The sequence below is a fragment of the Scyliorhinus torazame genome, chromosome 2 (genome assembly GCF_047496885.1).
Source record: "Scyliorhinus torazame isolate Kashiwa2021f chromosome 2, sScyTor2.1, whole genome shotgun sequence".
Classification (NCBI taxonomy): domain Eukaryota; kingdom Metazoa; phylum Chordata; class Chondrichthyes; order Carcharhiniformes; family Scyliorhinidae; genus Scyliorhinus; species Scyliorhinus torazame.
The window spans coordinates 178,115,792-178,140,436 of NC_092708.1; the positions used below are offsets into that span (position 1 = coordinate 178,115,792).

The following is a 24,645-nucleotide window of genomic DNA, read 5'->3' on the forward strand; positions in this document are numbered from 1 at the left end:
GCTTCCATCTCTAACTGTCTATGTAACATTGTGCTCTGACATAGCCTTACATTTTCTGGCACGCATAATGTAGCCAAAGCACTGTAATTATTCACCTCTTGAAGCTCAAAAAGGGTAATTGCAGCAATAGGTTACATCTAAAATGTTTAGGGTCGGGGGAGAGTGAACCAGGGTCTCAAAAGAGTTGAGTGTGATGAATGTAGAAATTTCATATATATTGTATTCTAGGTATTTGGTGCAGTAAGGGTTAAAAGCCTGGGTTAGTGTGTGTGTGATTGCTGCAGTAGTGCTTTTAAAGAATCCTGGTTTGAAAGGTTGGGAGCCTTGGGTGCAATTAGAACATCATAAAAGCTTGGGCTAATGCAGTTTTGTTTGGATTAAGAGAGATACCCAGAGAAGCGAATCAGATTTTAGCTTGGTAAGATGATGTAATTACTGGGAGGAGCGAAGGCAGAAAAGCAGTTTAGTTGAATTTTCAATGGAGCTGGGAGCAGAAGATGTTGCTCTCACTGCAGTTCAGTTAAAGATATGTCTGCAGACAGATTAGCAGTTCCTTTCCAAGCAGTTCAGAATTGTCTGATTAGAAGGTGAGCTGGAACAAGCTGAAAAGCATTGTCTGAAGAAATACAACCACAGTTTCTGCATGGTTCTGACAGTCTCAAAACAGTCTCAGAAAACATTACTGTACAGCAAGTGATAACTGTTTATAACAGTGTATTGAGAGCTGAGATGGTTTTTATGTTGTTTGAGTAGGAATAAAGATAGCAGTTAAGGGTTATTGTGCCACTGTATTGATCAGCATTAAGGGGTAATTTTTAATTATTTTCTTGTGTGATGTTAAAGATATTTTAACACTATGTTAGTAATAACGTTTGTTTTAATCTACCATATCCCCATTTCTCATGAAATCACTCCTGGAGTGAAGTATCTTTTCCTCACAATCTTATCATAGAATTTACAGTGCAGGAGGCCATTTGGCCCATCAAGTCTGCACGGCTCTCTGAAAGAGCACCCTACCCAACCGCACACTTCCACCCTATCTCCATAACCCAGTAACCCCACCCAACACTAAGGGCAATTTTGGACACTGAGGGCAATTTATCATGGCCAACCCACCTAACCTGCACATCTTTGGACTGTGGGAGGAAACCGGAGCACCCGAAGGAAACCTACGCACACACGGGGAGAACGTGCAGACTCCGCACAGACAGTGACCCAAGCGGGAATTGAACTTGGGACCCTGGAGCTGTGAAGCAATTGTGCTCACCACCATGCTACAGTGTGGCCCATTTTCGTGAAACTTAGAAATTTTAGAAACTAAAAATAAAATATTGTGGTTTCTGTCCAGTATCCTAGCTACTATTGGGGTCTGGTCTGGGGTCGTAATAAGAACTGTTAGAGATTAAAATTCGGAAATAGTTAAGAAGTCTATTTTATGCAAAATAATCACTTCAATGCTTTAATTCTTAGTTTTGCAGTTAAAATCTTGAATTTTAAAAAGTCGACATATGGTGATATGCACCATATGTAGGATGTCCTGAGCCTATTTCTGACATTCTTATATTGGTTAGGCTCTAACTGTATTAATTAAAAATAACTCATGAATTTCATGAACACATTCATAGCCACACACGTGCAGTGACCAGCCAGTCTCCTAAAAGCTGTTATTTAACGGATTTTCCATTAATGCAAGTATTTGAATTTTATAATTGTGTGTTTGTCATTAAATAGCCAACAAGAATTGTCTCTGTGCAACTTTCTTCATTCAGTTCAACTTACTCTCTTCAGCAGTCAATGACCAGATCCTTGTCCGAGGCTGAGGAACTCAAAATACTATCTCCAACACTTCACCTAGTTTCGCAGGGAAAACTATTATCATACTCTAATATTCAATTTTTCTGTAGAAAATGTGCTATGAGTAATATATATAAATGAATTACTCAAAACTTGGAAAATGGTATTTGAGCTAATGGGCAGTGTTCGCCATTGAGAGTCTGCCTCGCTACCCTGCTGCAACGAGGACAAAGAATTTGGCGCTTAGGCAAATCTCCATTCACTGCAGCGGTAAAGGAGAATCCTGCCAGCGTGATGGAATGGAGAATCAAAGTTATATCGCCAAGCCTTATTCATAGATTAAAATGGACATTAACCTGGGCATTCAAGGTCTCTACGATTCCACTTTACTGAAATCTTGGTAAAATTACAATAAACAAAATGTATCTTCAGTATAAACTGCAGCGTGTGGCTCAGTTAATGATGAAGTGAACAGTAAAATACATTCATTGATAATGGAAACAACATTATATTACAAAGGGCACAGCTGCTGGCCGTGTAATGCAGTGTTCTTCAAACTCGGGGGGCGCGACCCGCAGGTGGGTCGCGGAGCCATCCTTCGCGGTGCTCCCGATTGCGCAAATCCCCACGTAGCAACTGGCTTTTGATAACGCCGGCTGCAAGCGGCCATTAAAATGGCCGTGAACATGTAAAAAAAATTCGGCCGCATTGCGCATGCAATGATCAGTGCGGCTGCTTTGTTTTTGGTAGGGGTCTCAGTGTGAGAGTCTCTCCCTCCCTCCCCGGTGGAAGCGCGCTGTTGGCGAGGTTTGTTCGAGGCGGGGACGCTGGAGCGGGCTGTGTGAGGCGGGGTTTGGAGCGGAGAAGCTGCCTGGGGAGCGGGGCCGGGGCTTCGGCTGCAGTTTGTGGTGAGCGAAGCCTCGGTGCTGAATTGTTTTGGGTTTGTCCTGGGCCTGGGGGCGCCTCATCCCGGGGCCGCGCTGCCGAACGACAGGCGGCCCCGCAGCTCCCCCACCCCCACCCCAAACACACCGGCCTCTCGGCGGGGCTGCTCCCCCTCTCTGTCCGGTTCAGCCGCCCGGCCCAGGTGGAATTAAGGACCCCCCCCCCCAGCCCCAATGTGCCCTCTCTGCCATTTCCTCCATTTTTATCAGCAGCAAAGAAGGTAAGAGAAAATGGAGGGTCGCGAAGGTTGGCCGGCATGGGTGGCGAAGGTTGGCCGGCGTGGGTGGTGAAGGTTGGCCGGCGTGGGTCGCGAAGGTTAGCCCCCGTGGGTCGCGAAGGTCGGCCGGCGTGGGTCGCGAAGGTCGGCCAGGTTGGGTCCCGAAGTTTGGCCGCTTGCTAAAATTGGTCCCCGGAAGAAAAGTTTGAAGAACACTGGTTTAATGGAAGGAACATTATTGCTCTACAGCATCTTACCTGTGCCAGAGAAGTGTTTCTGCTTTTGTTGAGTTCTGACCCCAAATCCCTATGTCTTCCCCCTTTATTACTAGAGTTGCATTTGTAGCAGGTCCACCTCGTCTGTCCTTCAGTTTGAACTCCACAGTCTTTACTCTGGAGACATTGAGAGTGGTAGATATGGCCACAGCTGGAAGTGAAAGGAACACAGATGAACAGAATTTCTCATCACTGACTGATGGTTAACTCGGGGTGAACAGTTTACAAAACATAAAAGCCTGAACTTTAAACTCTTGTATCCAACAAGAGTGGCTTATGCATGGATTAAAATGTTGATAGCTTGGCATTCACCGGATCCATACTGTGCCTGCGGCCTATGTATTTTAACAGGCACAATCTGGGCAGTGGGCGAGGCAACTGAGGGCTCAATCTGAGATTCACCAGCCACCAGTCAGTCAGATAAGCTATTTTAAAAAAAAACTGTGTTCTCATCGAGTAAGCCCAGCAATTCATTTAAAAATGCTAAGCTTTTTTGTGGGTCGAGGAACAGGAGGGTGTATTAATTCTTGAGATTGTCATAACATACACCAGTATATCATGATGCAGACACACACTGATGGACACACAGTGGGACCAACCAACACACACCACCGCAGACAATCACCAGTGAGAGCACACGCACTAGAAAGACAGGGGGCATCAGAGTTCCCGCTCATTCGAGTTGCAGCTAGCTAGGAGGACAGAGCTCACAGCCTGTAACACAGACATTCACCATGTGCTGAGTGCATCGACTGGTTAGGACAAGGCAAATGTCTTTAGTTAAAGCTAGTATCGTATTCACCCACAGTCTAAGTATGTTTAAACAGTTAATGATTCAATAAAATAGTGTTGCACTATTTCAAGTGTTAGTGACCTGTATGTGATCCAGAAGACCCAACACATCAGAGAAATGGATGAAACAGAATTTTATTGCCTTGCCTGGTTTTTCAATCACTGAGTCATAAGGTGCTGTAGACCAGAATTTCTGTCAGCCCCCTCTCACTGTAGGACAGCAAATGACCCTGTTGGGTTTTTACAACAACCCAACTGCTTTCTCATTTTGTTTTACACAACCTGGTTTATTCAATTCACAATTTGCCATGATCTGAACTCCCCAAGTCCAGGTAGCTAGTTCACTGCTATAAATACCTGGGTTACTGCATTTACCAAAGCATTTCATCTTGGTTCACACTCAAGTGAGTGTTCTGCAAAGTTAGAGGTGACAACCTTTGAATACAATGTTAAAGCAAAACTGTTCTTGTTAAGTAATGGGTTAAGAGACATTGCAATTAGTTGTCTCATTTATGTTAAGTATCCATTAATTGACACTGATATGTAAAGGGGCTTCAGGTGGCCTCTGTCAGGTGGTGTGTTGTTAAGAGTTTTGTGCAGAGGCTGTGGAAGTGAAATAAATGGTGTTTGGTGAAAAGGAACAAGAACTTTAGACTCTTCATTTCACAGCAACTAAAACGTCGAACAATGGTAGCAGGGGATTTGTATTTGCTGTGCAAATGTGAAGGTTTAAAAGATACAACTTTTCCTGATCAAACCAAGGAGTGAGTGAGAAGGAAAAAAAAAAAGATACATGGCTGAACCCAGGTTAAAGATGGCTGGATATGACTATCCTCCCTTATTTTCTGAAAGGGAATCGTACGACCAATGGAGAAGTGCAGTAGTTATGTGGACTAAAGTAACTGCTTTGGGAAAGAGAAAACAAGGTATGGCATTGGCTCTTTCTCTACCATATGGCAGTAAAATCCGAGTTAAAGTGCTTTCTGAGCTGGAATTGGAAGAGTTAGACTCAGCAGAAGGTCTGGAGGCTTTATTACATAATATGGATAAGATTTATAAGAAAGATGACTTGTTAAGTGCGTATGAAGCATGGTCGGATTTTGATAAGTTCCGGAAAATGGAGGATATCTCCATGGAAGACTATATAATGGAATTTGGCAGACTATATAAAAGGCTGCAGAAACACAATCTGGAATTTCCACAGTCTGTGTTGGCCTTTAAATTACTTGACTGTGCTAGAGTGAGCAACATGGATAGGCTCCTGGTTTTGACAGGAGTTCAGTTTACTGATAAGGATACCTTATTCGAACAGATGACAAAAGCGTTACAAAGGTTTCTGGGGAAACATTCGATTCCGATGGCTTTGTTACCCAAATAGGTCAGCCTGCAATAAGACAGAAGATACACTAGTAACAGGATGGCAAAATTGTATGGCTATGAACAGGGCTCAAGACTATAGACAGAGACCGGGACAAGGAAATTATGAAGACAGAAACCCAGTTAGAACCTACAATAGGAAAATGAACCCCAGAAATGCACGGGGCATGACAAATCGATGTTGTCAATGTGACTCTCAACACCATTATGCTTTCAACTGTCCAACTCATTATGATAGGGTGTTTGAAGCGACACATGACACGGAAGAGTCAGAAGAGGAAAAAGATAGTGACCAGAAAGAAAGCATTGTCCTATTGACAAGCAGTTTTACGCCGGTAATGAGGGTGTTGGTTGCAGAATCCTTCAACTGTGCTGTATTGGACAGTGGCTGCACATCTACTGTGTGTGGAATTGACTGATTAAAATGTTACCTGGACTCTTTGAATACTGAAAATCGTAACAAGGTTAATTAATTTGAAAGTTCCACAAGTTTCAGGTTTGGGGATGATAATACTCTGAAGTCACTGAAAAGAGTGGTGATCCCTTGCAATATTGCCGGAGTGAATCATTTCATTAGCACGGATGTTGTATCAAGTGAGGTACCTTTGCTTCTGAGCTGACCATCGATGAAGAAAGCACACATGAAACTGGATATGGAACAGGATAAGGCAACAGTTTTTGGAAAGACTGTGGACTTACAATTTACACAGTCGGGACACTATTGTATTCCATTACTGACAAATAATTTTTCAAGTAGAGTGGTTAAGGATGTGTTAATGGCAGTTGAAAATGGGACTTTAGCTGATACAAAGCTTGTGGTATTAAAACTGCAGAGGCAATTTGCACATCCGTCTCCTCGGAGGCTGAAAAAAGTATTAAAGGATGCAGGGGTAAGGGATGACGACTATATTAAACTGATAGAACAGGTTAGTGACCGCTGTGAAGTTTGTAGGAAGTACAGAAGGACACCAGCACGACCGATAGTAACCCTACCTTTGGCCAGGGATTTTAACGACATTGTGGCCATGGACCTTAAGATCTGGGATAAAGCAAATAATATATTTATTTTGCATTTTGGAGATTTAGCAACCAGATTTAGTCAATCAACGATTGTACGAAGTAAAGAAAAGAGAGTAATTCTGGATCAAATCGTGGAAAAATGGATAGGGACAGGAATGGGTCCACCGGCAAAATTCCTTACGGACAATGGGGGAGAATTTGCTAATGATGAGTTTAGGGATATGCGTGAAAACATGAATATCAGAGTTTATGAATACGGCTGCAGAAAGCCCATTTCGTAATGGTGTTTGTGAAAGAAATCATGCTGTCTCCGATGACATGCTTCGGAAAATTTTGGCAGATCGGCCAAATTGCAGGCTAAATTCAGCTTTAGCATGGGCAGTACATGCAAATAATTCATTGCAGATGGTCGGGGGCTATAGTCCTTATCAATTAGTGTTTGGTAGAAATCCTAAAATTCCGTCCATTTTGGATGACCTGCCTCCAGCTTGGGAGGGGACTACAATTAGCTCTGGTTTTGCTGAACATTTAAATGCATTACATAGCAGTAGAAAAGCTTTTTTGGAAGCAGAAGTCTCTGAAAGAATTCACAGAGCTTTAAGACATAACGTACAGCCATCAGATGCCGTTTTTCAGCAAGGAGACATGGTATACTATAAGAGAAACAATTCTAATAAATGGAAAGGCCCAGGGAAGATCATAGGCATAGATGGCAAAACAATTATTTTGCAACATGGTAATCAAACTGTTATCATTCATCAAGGATAATGGGTACAGATTACAAATTTTCAAATTTAGACAGAGCAGACAGACATGACGAGGAACCAGAGTCATCTGATACGCATGTGTTACAGAACTATGAGGACCAATTAACTGATATAGACAGGATTTCTGTGGAGGAACACAACACTTCTGGTGAATTAAAACAGGCCATTTTTCCGAAAGGGCAACTGCCAAAAGTTGGTACAAAAGTGACATACCTGCCTGAAGGGTCTAGTCAATGGAAGGATGCAACTGTTATTAGTAGAGCAGGGAAGGCCACTGGAAAGTATAAACATTGGTTGAATGTACAGCATTCAGGGGAAGGAGTCAAGATAATGGATTGGGAAAACGAAGTTCAAAAATGGAGGGCACAGAAACGCAGTGCCAGTTCAGATAGTGAACAGGTCCGCAGGAAAAGGTCGAGAACTATTGAAAGGACATCCCACAGCAGAAGGGAAAGATCAAGCAGTAGCAGTACAGAACGAAATACCAGGCGGGAGAGGGGACGTAGTTTGTCAAGATCTCGGAACATGAGTAAGACTACGAATACTAATAGGAGTAGAAGCCCACATGCGCGTGAGATTTTGGTGGCTTGAAATAAATTAGATGAAAAAGTTATGAAAGAAGCTAAACAGCAAGAATTGCATAGTTGGAGTGAATTTGGGGTATACACGGAAGTACCGGATAGGGGACAAAGAGCTCTATCCCACAGATGGATTTGCACAGAAAAGGTTTTCTGGATGGAACTTATAAGGCAAAGGTCAGGCTCGTGGCAAGGGGATTTGAAGAAAACTTAGAAGATCAGGATTTAAGGGTAGATTATCCTACAGCAGGAAAGGTTATTTTAAAGATCTTTTTGGCTCTATTAGCCACAAAGGCATGGGAATGCAAATCTATAGATATAAAAGCTGCCTTTTTGCAGGGGCATCCGCTCCTGAAGACATTTTTCTCCGTCCTCCTAAAGCAGCAGCAAACACAGAAGGGGTACTCTGGAAGTTGAACAAATGTGTATATGGATTAAATGATGCATCTAGAGTCTGATATTTTTCGGTAAGGTCAGTTTTGTTAAAGTTAGGCTGTTGCCAGTTGAAAGCAGATCCTGCAATGTTTTACTGGCACTGTAAAGGAAATCTTTCTGGCATTTTTATGATGCATGTCGATGATTTTTTGTGGGGAGGGACTAGTGATTTTGAAGCTATTGTAATCTCTGGTTTGAGGAAAGAATTCAGAGTTGGAAGTCAGGCTTCCGGTGCATTTAAATATATTGGACTGGAAATTGGACAGACTAAGTTAGGGGCAACTTTACGTCAGCAATCTTATTTGGAAAGCATCACCCCAATTGCAATTAGTCGTGGCCGAGTTTCACAAAAAGACGCATTGGTTTCAAAGATAGAAAAGAGCAACTGCAAAGTTTAATTGGGCAACTGAACTGGTTAGGTAGACAGACTAGACTGGACGTGAGTTTTGATGTCTTAGAGTTGAGTACAAAAATGAATGATCCCAAAGTGGAAGACATAAGAGCAAATAAAGCGTTGGTCAAACTAAAAATGCAGGAATGTGTTTTGAAGTTCCTGGTTTTAGGTGACCTTTAGCACTTGAAACTCATAGTTTATAGTGATGCGTCTTACGCAAATTTATGTGATGGGGTTTCAAGCACAGGAGGTTTTATAATTTTCCTTTTGGGGAACAATAGTAAATGTTGCCCACTTGTGTTGGAAACAAAGAAAATAAGGAGAGTGGTAAAAAGCACTTTGGCTGTTGAGACGTTAAGCCTTGTAGAGGCGGTGGATATGGCTTTTTATATAAGTATGATACTGACAGAAATGTTGGGATTAGGGGATTTGGGTAATATACCTATTGACTGTCACATTGACAATAAATCCCTGTGGGAAAATGTGCACTCTACAAAAAGTGTCAATGAAAAGAGGTTACGGATAGACATAGCAAGTTTGAAGCAGATGTTGGACAGAGGGGAAATAACAAAAATTAAATGGGTCGACAGGAGCTATCAACTGTCAGACTATTTTACGAAAAGACGGGCGAGTTCACAGAAACTTTTGGATACGGTTAATGTAGGGCGCTTGTTTCTCTGACTGTTTTTTTTTCTTTCTCGTCCAAACAAAAAAAAGGGTGGGGGACACAGCATGTGTGTGTTTTTGAGTTTCTTGAAATTTTGTTTTCACCTAATTATTTTTTTTCTCCAAGGAAGGGGAGACTGTTAAGTAATGGGTTAAGAGACATTGCAATTAGTTGTCTCATTTATGTTAAGTATCCATTAATTGACACTGATATGTAAAGGGGCTTCAGGTGGCCTCTGTCAGGTGATGTGTTGTTAAGAGTTTTGTGCAGAGGCTGTGGAAGTGAAATAAATGGTGTTTGGTGAAAAGGAACAAGAACTTTAGACTCTTCATTTCACAGCAACTAAAACGTCTAACAGTTCTGGTTGTTGAAGCAGCCAATAAAGATCCTGTGATACTATTCCAGAAAAGACAGGAAATGTTTCTGGGGATCTGACTAATATTCCTCCACTCAAATCTGCTAATCTGTCTTGTTGCTGTTTGTGAAATGTTGCGGTAAAATGCTGATTGTCTTTTGTTATTATTACGATCCCATACCAGATCCAAACAGTGGTTAGGACACTAGACGGAAACCCCAATATTTTACTTTAATTTTGTAAGACTGTGAAGAAAGGATACCTTGTTCCAGGAGTGATTTCACGAAGAAATAGTGATATGGTATATTAGAACAAACTTGATTACTAGCACAGTATTAAAATATCTTTACCATCACACCAGATAATTGCTTACAATTATCCTTTAAAACAATGCTACTTAATACAGTGAATACAATAATACCCTCAACTGCTGTCTTTATTCCAACTCAAACAACAAGAAAAAACATCTCAGCTTGCAAACCACTAACTACCATTAGCACATAGGAATACCGGCTGTACAGAGATGTTATTGGAGATCTTGTGTCTCGCATTAAAGAAAAGATCCGACTTCTGTCAGAACCATGCAGAAACTCTGGCTATATTACTTCAGAAGCTGTTTCAGCTGATTTGTTCACTTTTCCAGCCACATTGCTCTTCTGTCTGCAGACATATCTTTAACTGAACTGCAGAGAGGAAACTGCTTGACTTCTGTTCATATCTTCATCGAGAACTCCACTGGCCTGCTTTTGCAAAATGCCTGATAACTTAGCTCCACCCAGTAGCAACATCATCTTACCAAGCTGAGATCTAATTTATGCCACAGGGAATCCCCTTTAATTCAAACAAAACTTTTTATGATAGTTTAATTGCACTCCTGTTCCCAAAATCTTAGTTGTCTTTCAAACTAGGATTTCTTTTGAAACATGACTGCAGCAGTCACACACACACTAACCCAGGCTTTTATCCCTTACTGCACCAAATACCTAGAGTATAATACATCTGAATCTCTTACATTCATCACATTAAATAAAAACATTCACAATCACTGTATGAGATGTTTTGAGAGTCCGAGTAGTATGCTAAACACAATACAGGTTTACTTTAAATGGCCCAAGTTACATCAATCTAAATTTGAACCTAATATAGATGCTGCTATGCTGCAAAAGGGGATCCTGAGTTCACAATGGTTATATTGGAGTGTAGTCATCTCTCCTTATCATAATGCAAACTTGCTTACTCAACTACAGCATTATGTGAAAAACAATTCTTTGTTGCAGTCCAATTTCCCTGCTCAGTACCTGAGATAGAAAAGGTATTTGTACTATGGCCATTTAAAATGGCCGCCCACAAAGAGTGATGGGAAATTTGACCAAGCTGGAACACAGACAGACTACAGCCTGCAAATATACAAACTGTAGCTCAGATTATGCAGAAACTAACACAGGAAAAATGCCATTAAATGGTCTTCTCACAAACAATAGAATTATCCTGTCAATCACATTGTCTACCAGACACAGTGGCATCCAAGACCCTGCTCTGAACACTTCCAGACATTGCCACTGAATACCCACCCCAAAATCGATATGGTAGCGCCTGATTGGACTTGACCGATCAGGGGGATGGAGCCCAGATCAATTGATTGACAACAACCCAGAGACCGCTCACAAAAGGGGCAGAGAAAATCCAAGCCGGTTAAAAGGCACTGCGCAGGCCATTACTCGCTCTCTCTCGACTGCAGCATCGACAGCTACCAACACAAGCCAAGACCAACAGCCCACGCCATCCACAGAAAGACGACAACAGAGAACACAGACTACCTACAAAAACTGCAGTCGCCGCCAGACTATTAGAACCAGATAAGGCCTTATTTGCTCTGTATCTGCGGGTCACCTGGAAGTTAAGTCAAGGTTGTTTAAGTGTGTTAGTTATAGTCCAATGTGCATGAACGTGCGATTAATTAAGTAAACAATCTTGTGTATGTCAAATAAACTATCGATGTACTAAACAAACTTGTGTGATCATTTGTCCATCGTATACGGGTTAAACACACACTGGGGTTATAAAAGCGCAACAGTGCAAAGTTGTTGTAAAATGTGTTTAAATTGGTGGGGTTATGCAAAAAGAAACTGAAGTACCTGAGTCAGCGAGACTGAAGGGGAGGTTCAGGAAATAATTACTTTTGCCCGAATGGACCAAAGTTTCCTTACAGGCTTCCAGACAGCACCCTGCTACTTTCCTCATGTTCCCCACCCCAAAACTCAGCCCTAACTCGGTCCTTTTGCTTCAATAAACCAAAAGCACCCTACCGTCTCCTGTGCCAGAGAAAAATGTCAGTGTTCTCTCACCTGGCTTCTGACAAATGTGACTCTCACTCCAACCCGTTCCCATGCCCATCGTGCACTATGGTTCTGGAGTGTGAGAAAAACATGGGGCGGAATTCTCTCCCCCCCCCCCCCCCCAACGCCGGGTGAAAGAATCGCTGGGGCGCTGCACGACTCCCGCCACGCCGCTCCGGCACCCGCACGCGATTCTCCCACCCCCCCAAACCGGCGCGGCGAGAATCACGGTTGACCGCTCAGAGAATCGCCGCTCGCCGTTTGGTAACGGGCGAGCGCCGATTCTCCGGCCCGGATGGGTCAAGCGGCCTGTCCAACACGGCAGATTCCCGCCAGCGCCGTCCACACCTGGTCGCTGCCGGCGGGAACAGCGCGGGAACGCTGTGGGGGGGGGGTTCCTGCACCGGGGGTGGGGGGGGGCCTCAAAAGGGGTCTGGCCTGCGATCGGTGCCCACCGAACGGTGGGCCGACCTCTCTGAAGGAGGACCTCCTTTCCTCCGCTGCCCCGCAAGATACATCTGACATCTTCTTGCTGGGCGGCCGCGAGGAGGACGGCAACTGCACATGCGCAGGTTGGCGCCGGTGAACCTGTGAATGCGCAGATGACGTCATTTACGCAGCGCCGGCCACGTCATTTACGCGACATGCGTAAATGACACGGCGCCGCTCCTAGCCCCCCGGGGGCGGGAGAATAGGGGGCTGGGAGCGGCCTCCGACGCCGGAGTGAAGCACTTTGGTTTTCACTCCGGCGTCGGGACTTAGTCTCCCAATGGGAGAATTGCGGCCATGACATGTGGGATTCTTGGCCCCACAACTGGAGTTTGACGATTCTGAGCCAGGGCAGCTGAGCAGGGACACGGGGGGACAACCGAGCTGGGGCAGGGGGAGGCGCCAATCCGGTGGAGGGGGGCACCAAGCCGGGGCAGGGGAGGCACCGAGCTGGGGGCACCGAGCTGGGGGCTCTGAGCTGGGGCACAGGAGTAGCGCAGAGCCGGGGCACAGGGGTAGGGCAGAGCCAGGGCACAAGTGGGCGCCGAGCCGGGCCACGGGGGGAGGTGAGCCGTGGCAGCAAGCCGGGGCAGGGGGGCACCGAGCTGGGGGCTCTGAGCTGGGGCACAGGGGTGGCGCAGAGTCAGGGCACACGGAGCCACTGGGCCGGGGGGGGTGAGCCGGGGCACGGGGGCAGCAAGCCGGGGCACGGAGGAGGGGGCGCCGAGCCGGGGCGGGTGTGTGCCATACCGGGGCGGTGGTGGCACCGAGCCAAGGATGCTGAGCTAGGGCAAAGGGGGCCGAGCCTGGGCACAAGAGAGCTTCGAGCCTCTGGGTCTCTGAGCCGGGACTCAGGGGCTCTGAGCTGTGGTAAGGGGGCTCCAAGCTGTTTCAACTTTATGGGCTCTTCCATCTCATAACTGAACACAGAAATTGTACATTCAAACACCATAACTGATAACCACCAGAAATAGAGCTGTGACAGCTTGAATTACCGTGGTCAAACCCTAAGCATAAAGTTGGTCACACCATCTAAATTCCAATCTTTGGCATCTCTATATGTATCAGTAGGTACAGCTATATGTGTCAGAAGATAATTGTTAAAGTTCACTTTTGTTTCCAGAGAATGAAATCACACATTTAAAATAGTAAGAAAGAGAATATGATATCGGCAGCAGTGATTCAAGATAGCTTCATAAACAAGCCTGAACAGGCAAGTGATGAGTGACAAATCTGAGAATCTCTCTGTTGACTGCGCATTCACACCATGGATCTGAAGATATTTAATGGGCCAATTTTACATGTCCTTTGCCCGTGGTGGAACACTCAGTCTGCTGTGAGTGTGGACCAGAAAATCATAAGCAAAGACTTTGAAAATTTATCCTTTTCCTCTGCCATTTGATTTTTATGACAAATTGATTTGTATGAAAACCTAACAATTTCTGTTCGTGATATAAGCGGAAGATAGCATTCAAATTCATATGACATTCATATGACTACTTTAGTGGTGGCATTATCCTATTTAATACAGGGTAGCTGCAATTCAACATGCAAAGCAATCATCCACTTCTATAAGTCTCAGCAGCGTGAAGGGATCTTCCGTTTCCCCACTCACCATCCGAGGACAAGATGGGGAAATGTGATCTACTCGCACATCTTTAGCAAGCTGTGACTCACCCATAATTTCTCTCCTACTGTGGGAAAACTCTTACAACTGACTGACTGACATAGAAAATGTGTTGTATTGTCAGTGAGAATGATTGAACCACAGACTAGAGCTTCATGCTAACAAAGTAACAGGCCGTGTCACTAGGAACCTCAGCTCAAGTCCTCTAATTATCAAGGACATTAGGACCTGAAGAAAAAACATGTTTATTAGTGCTATGAAAGGTGAAACCAAACAACAGGGATTGAAAACATTAATAGTGAAAATGGCACAACAGTTTGCTAATGGAACTTTGAAATGAGGACGATGACATCTGAATGTTACTAATTTTGCAACAAGTATCTGAAATCAATCTTTACATTTTCAAAATCGCAATCTCAATTATTTTCAAGGAATTGTCCATGAATGCCTGTTCTTTCTATAATTTGATATTTTACAGAGCAAGCACAGGTCACAATGATAAAACCAAAGTTTCACCAGTGAGTGCTAAAGCACCAAACAATAGAAAGAGCTCTGCTGGTCCCCTTTCAAACAGGCAACTTACAATTCATATCGCCCATTCACAAACTGGATGTCAAGACACAATCCATCATGATGACAGTTCAGAACACATCTGAAGATTATTGGTAAGCCATTCAATGAGAAAAATCTAAATTTAAAGAACTCATCTTCCACTTTGATCACAATATTTTGTCACATTCAACCTATTATCTATAGGCACTGAAAGTTTCAGGGGTCACTTCAGATTCCTAGCAGAAGAGGACAGCTATGTACAGTACCCAATATTCTTAGTCATATCTATTCTCTAGAAGTAAACCCACTCAAGTCTACTTGGTCTGGCCTCACTGACCTCACTTCCTAGTAATCATTTCTATTCTACTTTGGTAATTTGATATTCCATGCTAAAATAGGTACTCATGCCCACGTCTAATGTTCTTCATTACTATTTATCATGTGTAATTATTGGGCCCACACAAGTCAGCATGCCTCCATTCCTGTATATCTTTACTTGCTAATAATTGTGACATTGGCAGTTTTTAAAAATGTTTATGCACAATCTGTTAGAAATGCTAAACCATCTTGTGTGAATTCTAGAAATAAACCTGATGGGCTTTTAGGGGAGGAGAGCAGAGCACAGCCAAGAATTTTATAGATTTGTTTTTTAAACAGGTCAGGATCTGCCCCAATGATACACAGAGCTAACATTAGGATGCCTTCAACCATTCAACAATTTGGCAACAGCTCTGTATTGATGGGTCCTCGACTGATTCATTTGATACACCCTCCAAACCTTTTATGAATCAAAGAGGTAGCTTCTGATAGTAAGGATTCATCTGCTCAAGGGGATACTGAAGCAATTAACAACTCTGTAGAGTTAAGAATTAAAATTGCACATTTTATATTCATTCCCCAAGCTGAAATATGAAAAGCACCTATAGTGCCAATTGGCTCAGAGTTCAGTGCCATGTTCTACACCTTCAGTCCTTGAATGTAGACTTGCAGCCACGCATTCATACTAGGGAACTCAAGTCCACAGAATAAGTGAAGTTCCCTGTGAACGTTACAGGCAGTGAAGCAACAGTAACATGGTATACGAGTCTTCCTGGACCAATATTTTATTTATAGAGGTGCTGCAAATATTTTGCAATTTAATAAAACTGAAGTCAGAACCCTGGTTTGGAGAGTGAATAGCGGGAGTGACGTGCTGCAGCATATTTCATCAACACATTGCATACAAACATTCTCACCAGAATTTCTGGGTTTTCATTTATTAAATATTCGTGCTCCACTCAAACAACACAACAGGTTGTGTACAGGAGGTCTCACAGTGAGCAAAAGATTTAAAGCACTAAAAAGGCTGTAGCAATGTAGCAAATATTCTTTCTTTCTTGCTAGCAGACTGCATTTGTGGCGGATATGTTTAGTTATTGCAGAATGATAAACTATCAAAGTCCAAAGCAATAAATACTTTTGACTTAACATACCCATTTAATAGAACAAAATAAAATTAAGGGAAGGTGATTAAAACTTTTCCCCCATTTCTCACCAAGCCCCCGGGAGGTGCTGACACGTGCAGTGAGATGAAGCAGAGTTGCTCTAATTGGCACTCAAAGACAATATCCCAAAAGAAAAATTGTTTGAACCACCTCAGTGAGCAACAGACAAGATGTAATTACTTTCTACAACACACTAGGTAACAAACATGAAAGACAATGGTCATCTAAGAAAATAGTATCAAAGTAATGCTCACCACCAGTTTCTTCTGGAAAGTACATGTCTAAAGTTCAACAGTGCTTCAATATATCATGTAATTTTCTGCACTGAAATAAGATTTGCATTTATATTGTGCATTTCACAAAGCACTTTACAGCCAATGCAATACCATTTGAAGTGTAGTCGCTGTTGTAATGTATGATACACGGCTGCCAATTTGCACACAGCAAGATGCCAACCCAGCAATGTGAGAATGACCAGATAATCTGTGTTTTATAAACTTTGGTTGAAGAATGAATTGACCTGGACATTGGGGAGGAGTCTCCTGCTCTTCTTTGATAGTATGGTGGAATATTTCACATCCACCTGGGGGGCGGGGGGGGGGGGGAGAATGGGTTTAACATCTCATCAAAAAGATGGCACCCCCCCCACCCGTGCATCTCTCGATACTGCACTGGGAATGTTAGCCAAATTTTTTGTGCTCATGTCTCTGGAGTGGGACTTGCACCCAGAACCTTCTGAACTAGAGACGGGAATGACATTCATCAGCAAGTTGGTGAATCTTGATTTTTCAAGGAGAAGTCCTCAACTGGCATTTACAATCAGCATCAGTAATGCAATGGGACTTAAAAGTGCCTTCATGGATGGATTCCCAACTTTCTTTCTGATCTTGAGCAGCTTTTTTCCAGGAATGTATGAATATTTGGCATTGTTTCATAATTGGTTTGAGAAGTCTTCATATCTCTTTTGCTGCCCACCGCCTGGTACCCATTCAAAAGGGTGACAAGACATGTAGGAAACTACAGCCTGTGCATTAGCCCTACTTCTATTCCATGTTAAGTACAAAACAGGTCAGACAAGAACAATTGGCACAGCAAGTCAATCTCATTCTTTTGCACTTCACCACCCTAACCCTGTTCAACATACAACCTCAATATCCTCAGAGGGATAATCAAAACAGAGAGGAAACCTTCGGTTAACTTTGGAAAACGTCTTTTATCATGAAAAGTGACCAAGCAAGGAGTGCCCAGTGACAGAGTGACACAGTCCCCATTGAATTATCTACTTTATACACCGAGACATGCTGACCATGTTCAAGAACATGTCACGCTCTCTCTTGAATCATGCTGAAACAACAGAAATATATGAAAATGGGGGATCAGCAAAGATCCAAATAGCTTGCTAGACTATCAGAATATAGGCATTTTCCATTTGCCCAGAGGCTTGCAATCCCCAGGAAAGGCAAAAAAAGATTAAAAATCCAGGAAATTCTGAAACGTTCCTCCACAATATTTTAGATGATTGAAACTAATCCAGGAGATTTCATAGATCTTGACTGATTCTGTGGGAGACTAAAACTGAACATAGAATTTGAACTGAAGCCTAGCCATGGGACTTTGTTTTAAAGTCTGCTTTAGCTTCATGGGAGCAGTAATCCTTTAGGGAATGATGCAATGTGACAGCCAGATCTCAGCATTTCGTAGCACAGTGGTTAGCACTATCGCTTCACAGCGCCAGGGTCCCAGGTTCGATTCCTGGCTTCGGTCACGGTGCGGTGTCTGCATGGGTTTTCTCCGGTTTCTTCCCACAAGTCCCGAAAGATGTGCTGTTAGGTAATTTGGACATTCTGAATTCTGCCTGTGTACCTGAACAAGCGCTGGAATGTGGCGACTAGGGGCTTTTCACAGTAACTTGATTACAGTGTTAATCTAAGCTTACTTGTGATAATAAAGATAAAGATTATTAATTCTAGTCTATACAGTATATATGTATATATATATATATTTATATATATATATATATATATATAAGTACGGTCAGTATTTGGTCTTCTCATTTTTATAACACAACACATTCCCACATTAAACATTATTTGCAAAATACATTCCATTATTCCAGCACATCTATATTTGCTTACACATTCTACCCTCCATAGACTTGAGGCCATCCAACTTACCAGTGCCCGTGTCCTAACTGGCAACAAGTTATTTTCACCCATCACCCTTGTGCTCGCTGATATACACTGGTTCCTGGTTAAGCGACACATCAATTTTGAAATTCTGATCCTTGCTTTCAAATTCCTCCATGGCCTCGTACTCCCCAACTCTCCTTCATTCCCACGGCCCTTTGAGGGATCTGTGTTCCTCTAACTCTGGCTTTTTGCGCATCCCAATTATAATCGCTCCACCACTGGTGGCATGTCTTCAGCTGCTTAGGCTCCAAGCTCTGGGTTCCTTCACCTCATCTCTCTGTCTCTCACTTTGCTTTCATAGAAACATAGAAAATAAAGGAGCAGGAAGAGGCCATTCTGCCCTACAAGTCCACTCATTCATTATGATCATGGCTGATCATCCAACCGAATAGCCTAATCCCACTTTCCCCCATATCCTTTGATCCACTTCGCCCCAAGTGCTATATCTAACTACTTCTTGAAAACATACAATGTTTTGGACTCAACTACTTCCTGTGGTAATATATTCGACAGGCTTACCACTCTCTGGTGAAGAAATTTCTAGTCTTAAATCATAGGATCATAAAATTTACAGTGCGGAAGGAGGCCATTTGGCCTATTGAGGCTGCACCAGCCCTTGGAAAGAGCACCCTACTTAAGCCCATGTCTCCACCTTATCCCCGTAACCCCACCGAACTTGCCCATCTCCTCAGACTGTGCAATGGTTCTGGACAGCAGGAACATACTTCTTGCATCTATCCTGCCCAGTCCTGGTAGAATTTTCTAGGTTTCTAGCCGATCCCCCCTCATTCTTCTGAACTCCAGCGAATGCAATTCTAACTGATTCAATCTCTCCTCATACGTCAGTCCTGCCATCCCAGGAATCAGTCTGGTAAACCTTTGCTGCACTCCCTCTATAGCAACAACATCCTTCCTCAGATAAGGAGACCCAAACTGAACACAATATTCCAGGTGAGGCCTCACCAAGGCCCTGTATAATTGCAGCAAGACATCCCTGCTCCTGTACTTGAAACCTCTCGCAATGAAGGCCAGCATACCATTGCCTTATTTACCGCCTGCTGAACCTGCATGCTTACCTTCAGTGACTGGTGTATGAGAACACCCAGGTCTCATTGTACCTTCCCCTCTCCTAATTTATGGCCATTCAGGTAATAGTCTGCCTTCATTTTTCATTCTTGTTTTTGCTACAAAAGTGGATTACCTCGCACTTATCCAAATTATACTACATCTGCCATTCATTTGCTCACTCAACTTGACAAATCACATTGAAGGATCTCTGAATCCTCCTTACAGATCACCCACCCACCCAACTTGGTGTCATCTGCAAATTTGGAGATATGGCATTTTGTTCCCTCATCTAAATCATTAATATATATTGTGAATAGCTGGGGTCCTAGCACTGATCCCCGCGGTACCCCACTAGTTACTGCCTGCCAATTTCAAAAAGACCCATTTATTTCTACTCTTTGTTTCCTGTCAGCCAACCAGTTTTCTATCCATCGCGATACACTACCCCCAATCTCTTGCGCTTTAATTTCACATGCTAATTTATTATGCGGGTGTTTATTAAAAGCCTTCTGAAAGTCCAAATACACCACATCCACTGGCTCCTCTTCATCAATTCTACTAGTTACATCCACAAAAAATTCCAGTAGATTTGTCAAGCATGATTTCCCCCTCATAAATCCATGCTGACTCTGTCCAATCCTGCCACTGTTTTCAAAGTGCTGTGCTATAAAATCTTTGAGCATGGATTGTAGACTTTACCCACTGCTGATATCAGGTACCGGTCTATAATTCCATGTTTTCTCTTCACCTCCATTTTCAATAGTGGAGTTACATTAGCCACCCTCCAATCTGCAGAACCTGTTCCGCAGCCTATTGAATCCTGGAAGATTAATGCATCCACTATTTCTAGAGCCACCTCCATCAGTACCCTGCGATGTAGATTATGAGGCCCTGGGATTTATCAGCCTTCAATTCCATCAATTTCCCCAACACCATTTCTCGACTGATATTGATCTCCTTCAGTTCCTCCCTCTCACTAAACCCTGCCATCCCCAACATTTCTGGTATCTTATTTGTGTTCTCATTTGTGAAGATAGAACCAAAGTATGTATTTAATTGTTCAACCAATTCTTTGTGCCCTATAATACATTTCCCTATTTCTGCTCTTTATCTTCACCAATCTTTTTCTCTTCACGTGCCAATAGAAACTTTTAGTCAGTGTTTATGTTCCCTGTAAGCTTAATTTTGTATTCTACCTGGGCGGCTCAGTAACACATTGGTTAGCACTGTTGCTTCACAGGGCTAGGGTCCCAGGTTCGATTCCCAGGTTCGATTCCCGGCTTGGGCACTGTCGGTGCAGAGTCTGCACGTACTCCTTTTGTCTGCGTGGGTTTCCTCCGGGTGCTCCGGTTTCCTCCCACAAGTCTCGAAAGACGTGCTGTTAGGTGAATTGGACATTCTAAATTCTCCCTCTGTGTACCCAAACAGGCACCGGAATGTGGCTACTAGGGGCTTTTCACAGTAACTTCATTGCAGTGTTAATGCAAGCGTACTTGTGACAATAAAGATTATTGTTTATTTTCCCTTTCTTAATCAATCCCTTGGTCCTTCTTTGCTGAATTCTAAACAGCGCCCAATCCTCAGGACTGTTGTTTTTCTTGGCCAATTTATAAGCTACTTCCTTGGATCAAATACTATCCCTAATATTTCTTGTAAGCCACAGATTGGACACTTTTCCTGTTTTACTTTTGTGCCAGACAGGAATAAACAATTGTTGCAGTTCCTCCATGCGTTCTTTGAATGTCTGCCATTGCCTACCCACTGTTATCCCCTAAAGTAACATTCTCCAATCGATCATAGCCAACATTTTATTGTAGTTTCCTTTGTTAAGTTTCAGGACCCTAGTCTCAGAATCAACTACTTCACTCTCCATCTTGATGAAAAATTCTATCATATTATGGTTGGTCATCCCCAAGAGCTCGTGCACAATTAGATTGTCAATGATTCTGTTCTCATTTCACAGTAGCCAATCTAGGATGGCCTGTACTCTAGTTGGCTCCTCAACATATTGGTCCAGAAAACCATCCCACATACACTCCAGGAATTCCTTCTCTAAGGCTAATTTGATTTTCCCAATCTATATGCAGATTAAAATCACCCATAATTACAGTTGCTCCTTTATCACATGCGTCTCTAATTTCCTGTTTAATGCCATTCCCAACAATATCAGTGCAGTTTGGGGGTCTATATATGATGGCCACTAACATTTTTTGCTCCTTCTGTTTCTCAGCTCTACCCATACAATTTCCGCATTGTCAGAGCTCATATCCTCCTTCACTGTTGTGTTAATTTTCTCCTTAACCAGCAACGTTACCCCACCACCTTTTCCTTTTTGTCTGTCTTTCCTAAATACTGAGTACCCCTGGCTTAAAAGATACTCCTCAAAACCTACCACTTTGACCAATGTTTTGGTCATCTGCCCTAAAATTAGCTTTGATGGCTTGGTGTCAAATATTATTTGCTCATTGCATTAGGAAATTTATTATGTTAAAGGCACTTTATACACACACAAGTTGGTGTTGAGAATGCTGTACAGTGGTAACACTCTCATAGTCAGGAATCATTAAAATCATTAATGAAAATAGTAAACAGCAAGGATGCTGACAACAATCCATACGGGACACCACTGGTAACCAGATCCAAGTAGTTGCAAAATCATTGACTGCAATATTGCACTGACGGGCATTTAACAGATTTCCAATACATGACAGCAAATGATCAACAGTTTCACAAGGTTTCTTCCCCAGTTTCTCAGTGGGCATGGAGCACTAGAAGGGACGTGAGAGAGCGAAGAAATGCTGGGAGGTTGGGCAGGATCGGAGGCGACACAAGCCGTTGCCCAGGGTTTCCTTCCCTCCCTCCAATTGTGACTCAGATCGACTGCAGTTGCACTGTTTTCTATGTATATTCTTTGCTTGTAGTTGTTCCCTCTTAAGGGAGAAGGTAATCTCTTTCCATTTAAATATCATATAAGCATTTCAAATTAAAAGGGGAAAGGTGAAATTCCAATTTGACCCAAGGGTTTAACTTTGTCTGGTTTTTTTAAAACCAGTATTTACCTGGCCTTGCCAAACACAGATTGCTTTTAATTCCAATCAGAACCTATCAAAAAGGTTGAGCACTGTTAATGAGCAAATTTTCTGTCAAAGAGAATGAAAGCAGCCTTTGTTGAAGGATTGGAGATATTAGTTAAAGCAAAGATACCTTTGAGACAAAACAGTTAAACGTTAGGTATGAAAGTAAAATTAATATAAAAATATCTACTGGGGAATTATTAAATATTTCAACTTGGAAGTGAGTGAAGTTATTGTGACACATTAATTAAATGCCATGTAATGATGCACAATTCAACTCCAGGCTAATTTCATAGACATCAGAGTAAAGGTGCCAGGTTTTACTACAGAAACAAAACATTTTAAAATGCTGCATTCTAATCTCTACATTCCAACTTACTGTCTAAAATTGACACATGCAATTTGCAAAGTTCCCATACCAAATCTTCAAAATCATTGAGCCTGGATTCTACAGTTCCAATATATAATAGCCAAATCAAGCAACAATTAAACTCTGGACTGAGGCTCTTTCTTCAACCTTGGGTGTTTATGATGTTAAAATGACCCACTCCACCTTGCATAATATTGAACATTATGAAGTATAAATCAATGTAGCATGCTGGTACAGTGGATAATAAAAAAAGTGAATGGAATGTTGGAATTTATAGCTTAAGGAATAGAGTATGAAGATAAGGAAGTGTTGTTGCAACTGTACAAAGCATTGATGAGACCGCACCTGGAGTATTGTGCACAGCTTTGGACCCCTTATTTGAGGAAATATGAAGTGGCATTGGAGGCAGTTCAGAGGAGGTTCATTCAATTGATTCCAGAGATGAGGGGTTTGTCTTAAGAAGAGAGATTGAACAGTTTAGGCTTATACTGCCTAGAGTCTAGAAGGATAAGGGGAGATCAAATTGAGGTATATAAGATGATAAAAGGTATGGTTAAATTCGACATGGAGGAGATGCGTCCTCTTCTGGGGCATTCTAGAACAAGAGGCCATATCCTCAGAGTAAGGGGTGGCAAATTTAAAACAGAGATGAGGAGAAACTACTTCTCCCAAAGGGTTGTGATTTGCCACCCAGAGTGACGTGGATGCTGGGTGTCATGGGAGAGTCCCTTTGAGAAATGTGTTTGTCTTATCACATAGCTTCAGTAATGTCATTGTGTGGGTGGAGCTGGGCTGTGGCTCTGAGGTTTTACTTTGAGTTTGGACTGGTTTTGAACTGCACAGGTTGAAAGAAGTGTCTCTCTATCTTCAGTTTAAAAGCTGTTTCCAGATTGCTTGATAATTTAAAAGAGATAATTGCTTTTTGGAAGGAATTCAAACCTGCTGTTTGAAAAGGGAACAGAGAATCACTAACAAGTCTTATACCAGTAAGAATGCCGTGTGCTGGGCCACGCTTTTGGAAAGGGGATTCTGGTTTTACTTGGATTTTGTTATTGAATCAGAACAGTTAAAGGGGAATTCATTAAGGGTTAAACATATATTACTGGAGTTGTGTGGGGTCTTTATGGTTGTAGTTGATAAAAATTCTTACTGTGTATGTTTATACAAATATTAACTAAATTTGTGGAATAAAGCTTGTTTTTTGATTAAAAGCACCTAAGAACTCTGTTGAATAACATCTGAAAGGCAGGCTCATCTGCTCATCCTCGCCAAATTCAACAAACAGCTGTAGGTCAGGTGAACTCCAAGATATAATCTCGAGTTTTCTAAACCCTGGCCCATAACATGGGACAGTGAGTAAATTTAAGGAGAAGTTAGACAGATTTTTAATTAATAATGTGTTGAACAGTTACGGAGAACAGGCAGGACTGTGGCGTTAAGGCCATGATGAGATCAACCATGATCGCATTGAACGGTGGAGCAGGCTCGAGAGGCTAAATTGCCTGCTCCTAGTTCTTATGTTCTAAGAAAGAACTACTCGGTCTAATTCTACTTTCCAGCTTTTTGTCTGTAGCACAGTAGGTAACAGTATCTCAAGCACAAATCTGGTGTTCTTGATTAATAAGGGGATTTATTGATTAATAAGGGGATCAGGGCTTATTGGGAGAAGGCAGGAGAAAGGGACTAAGGAGCAGACGTGATTAACATCAGAGCTTAAACTGTGCCAGATGTAGATGTGGGGGGAGGGGAAGGGGGAAGCAAAGGAGAGAAATGGTAAGGAAAGGTGGATAAGATGGGGTCCAGGTTAAGCAGCGTTTCACTTGCATCTCTTTCAATCTGG

General features: G+C 42.6%; 1 protein-coding gene across 2 annotated transcripts in view; it reads right to left on the reverse strand.

Annotated features, from left to right (window-relative positions):
• The window catches only part of vps8 (VPS8 subunit of CORVET complex), a 1,010,867-nt gene that overhangs the window by 295,985 nt on the left and 690,237 nt on the right, over positions 1 to 24,645 (reverse strand). For both annotated transcript variants that reach the window (XM_072480702.1, XM_072480693.1), the window contains exon 43: positions 3,214 to 3,382. In XM_072480702.1, the coding sequence (XP_072336803.1) occupies positions 3,214 to 3,382 (169 nt within the window). The remainder of the gene's footprint in view (positions 1 to 3,213; positions 3,383 to 24,645) is intronic.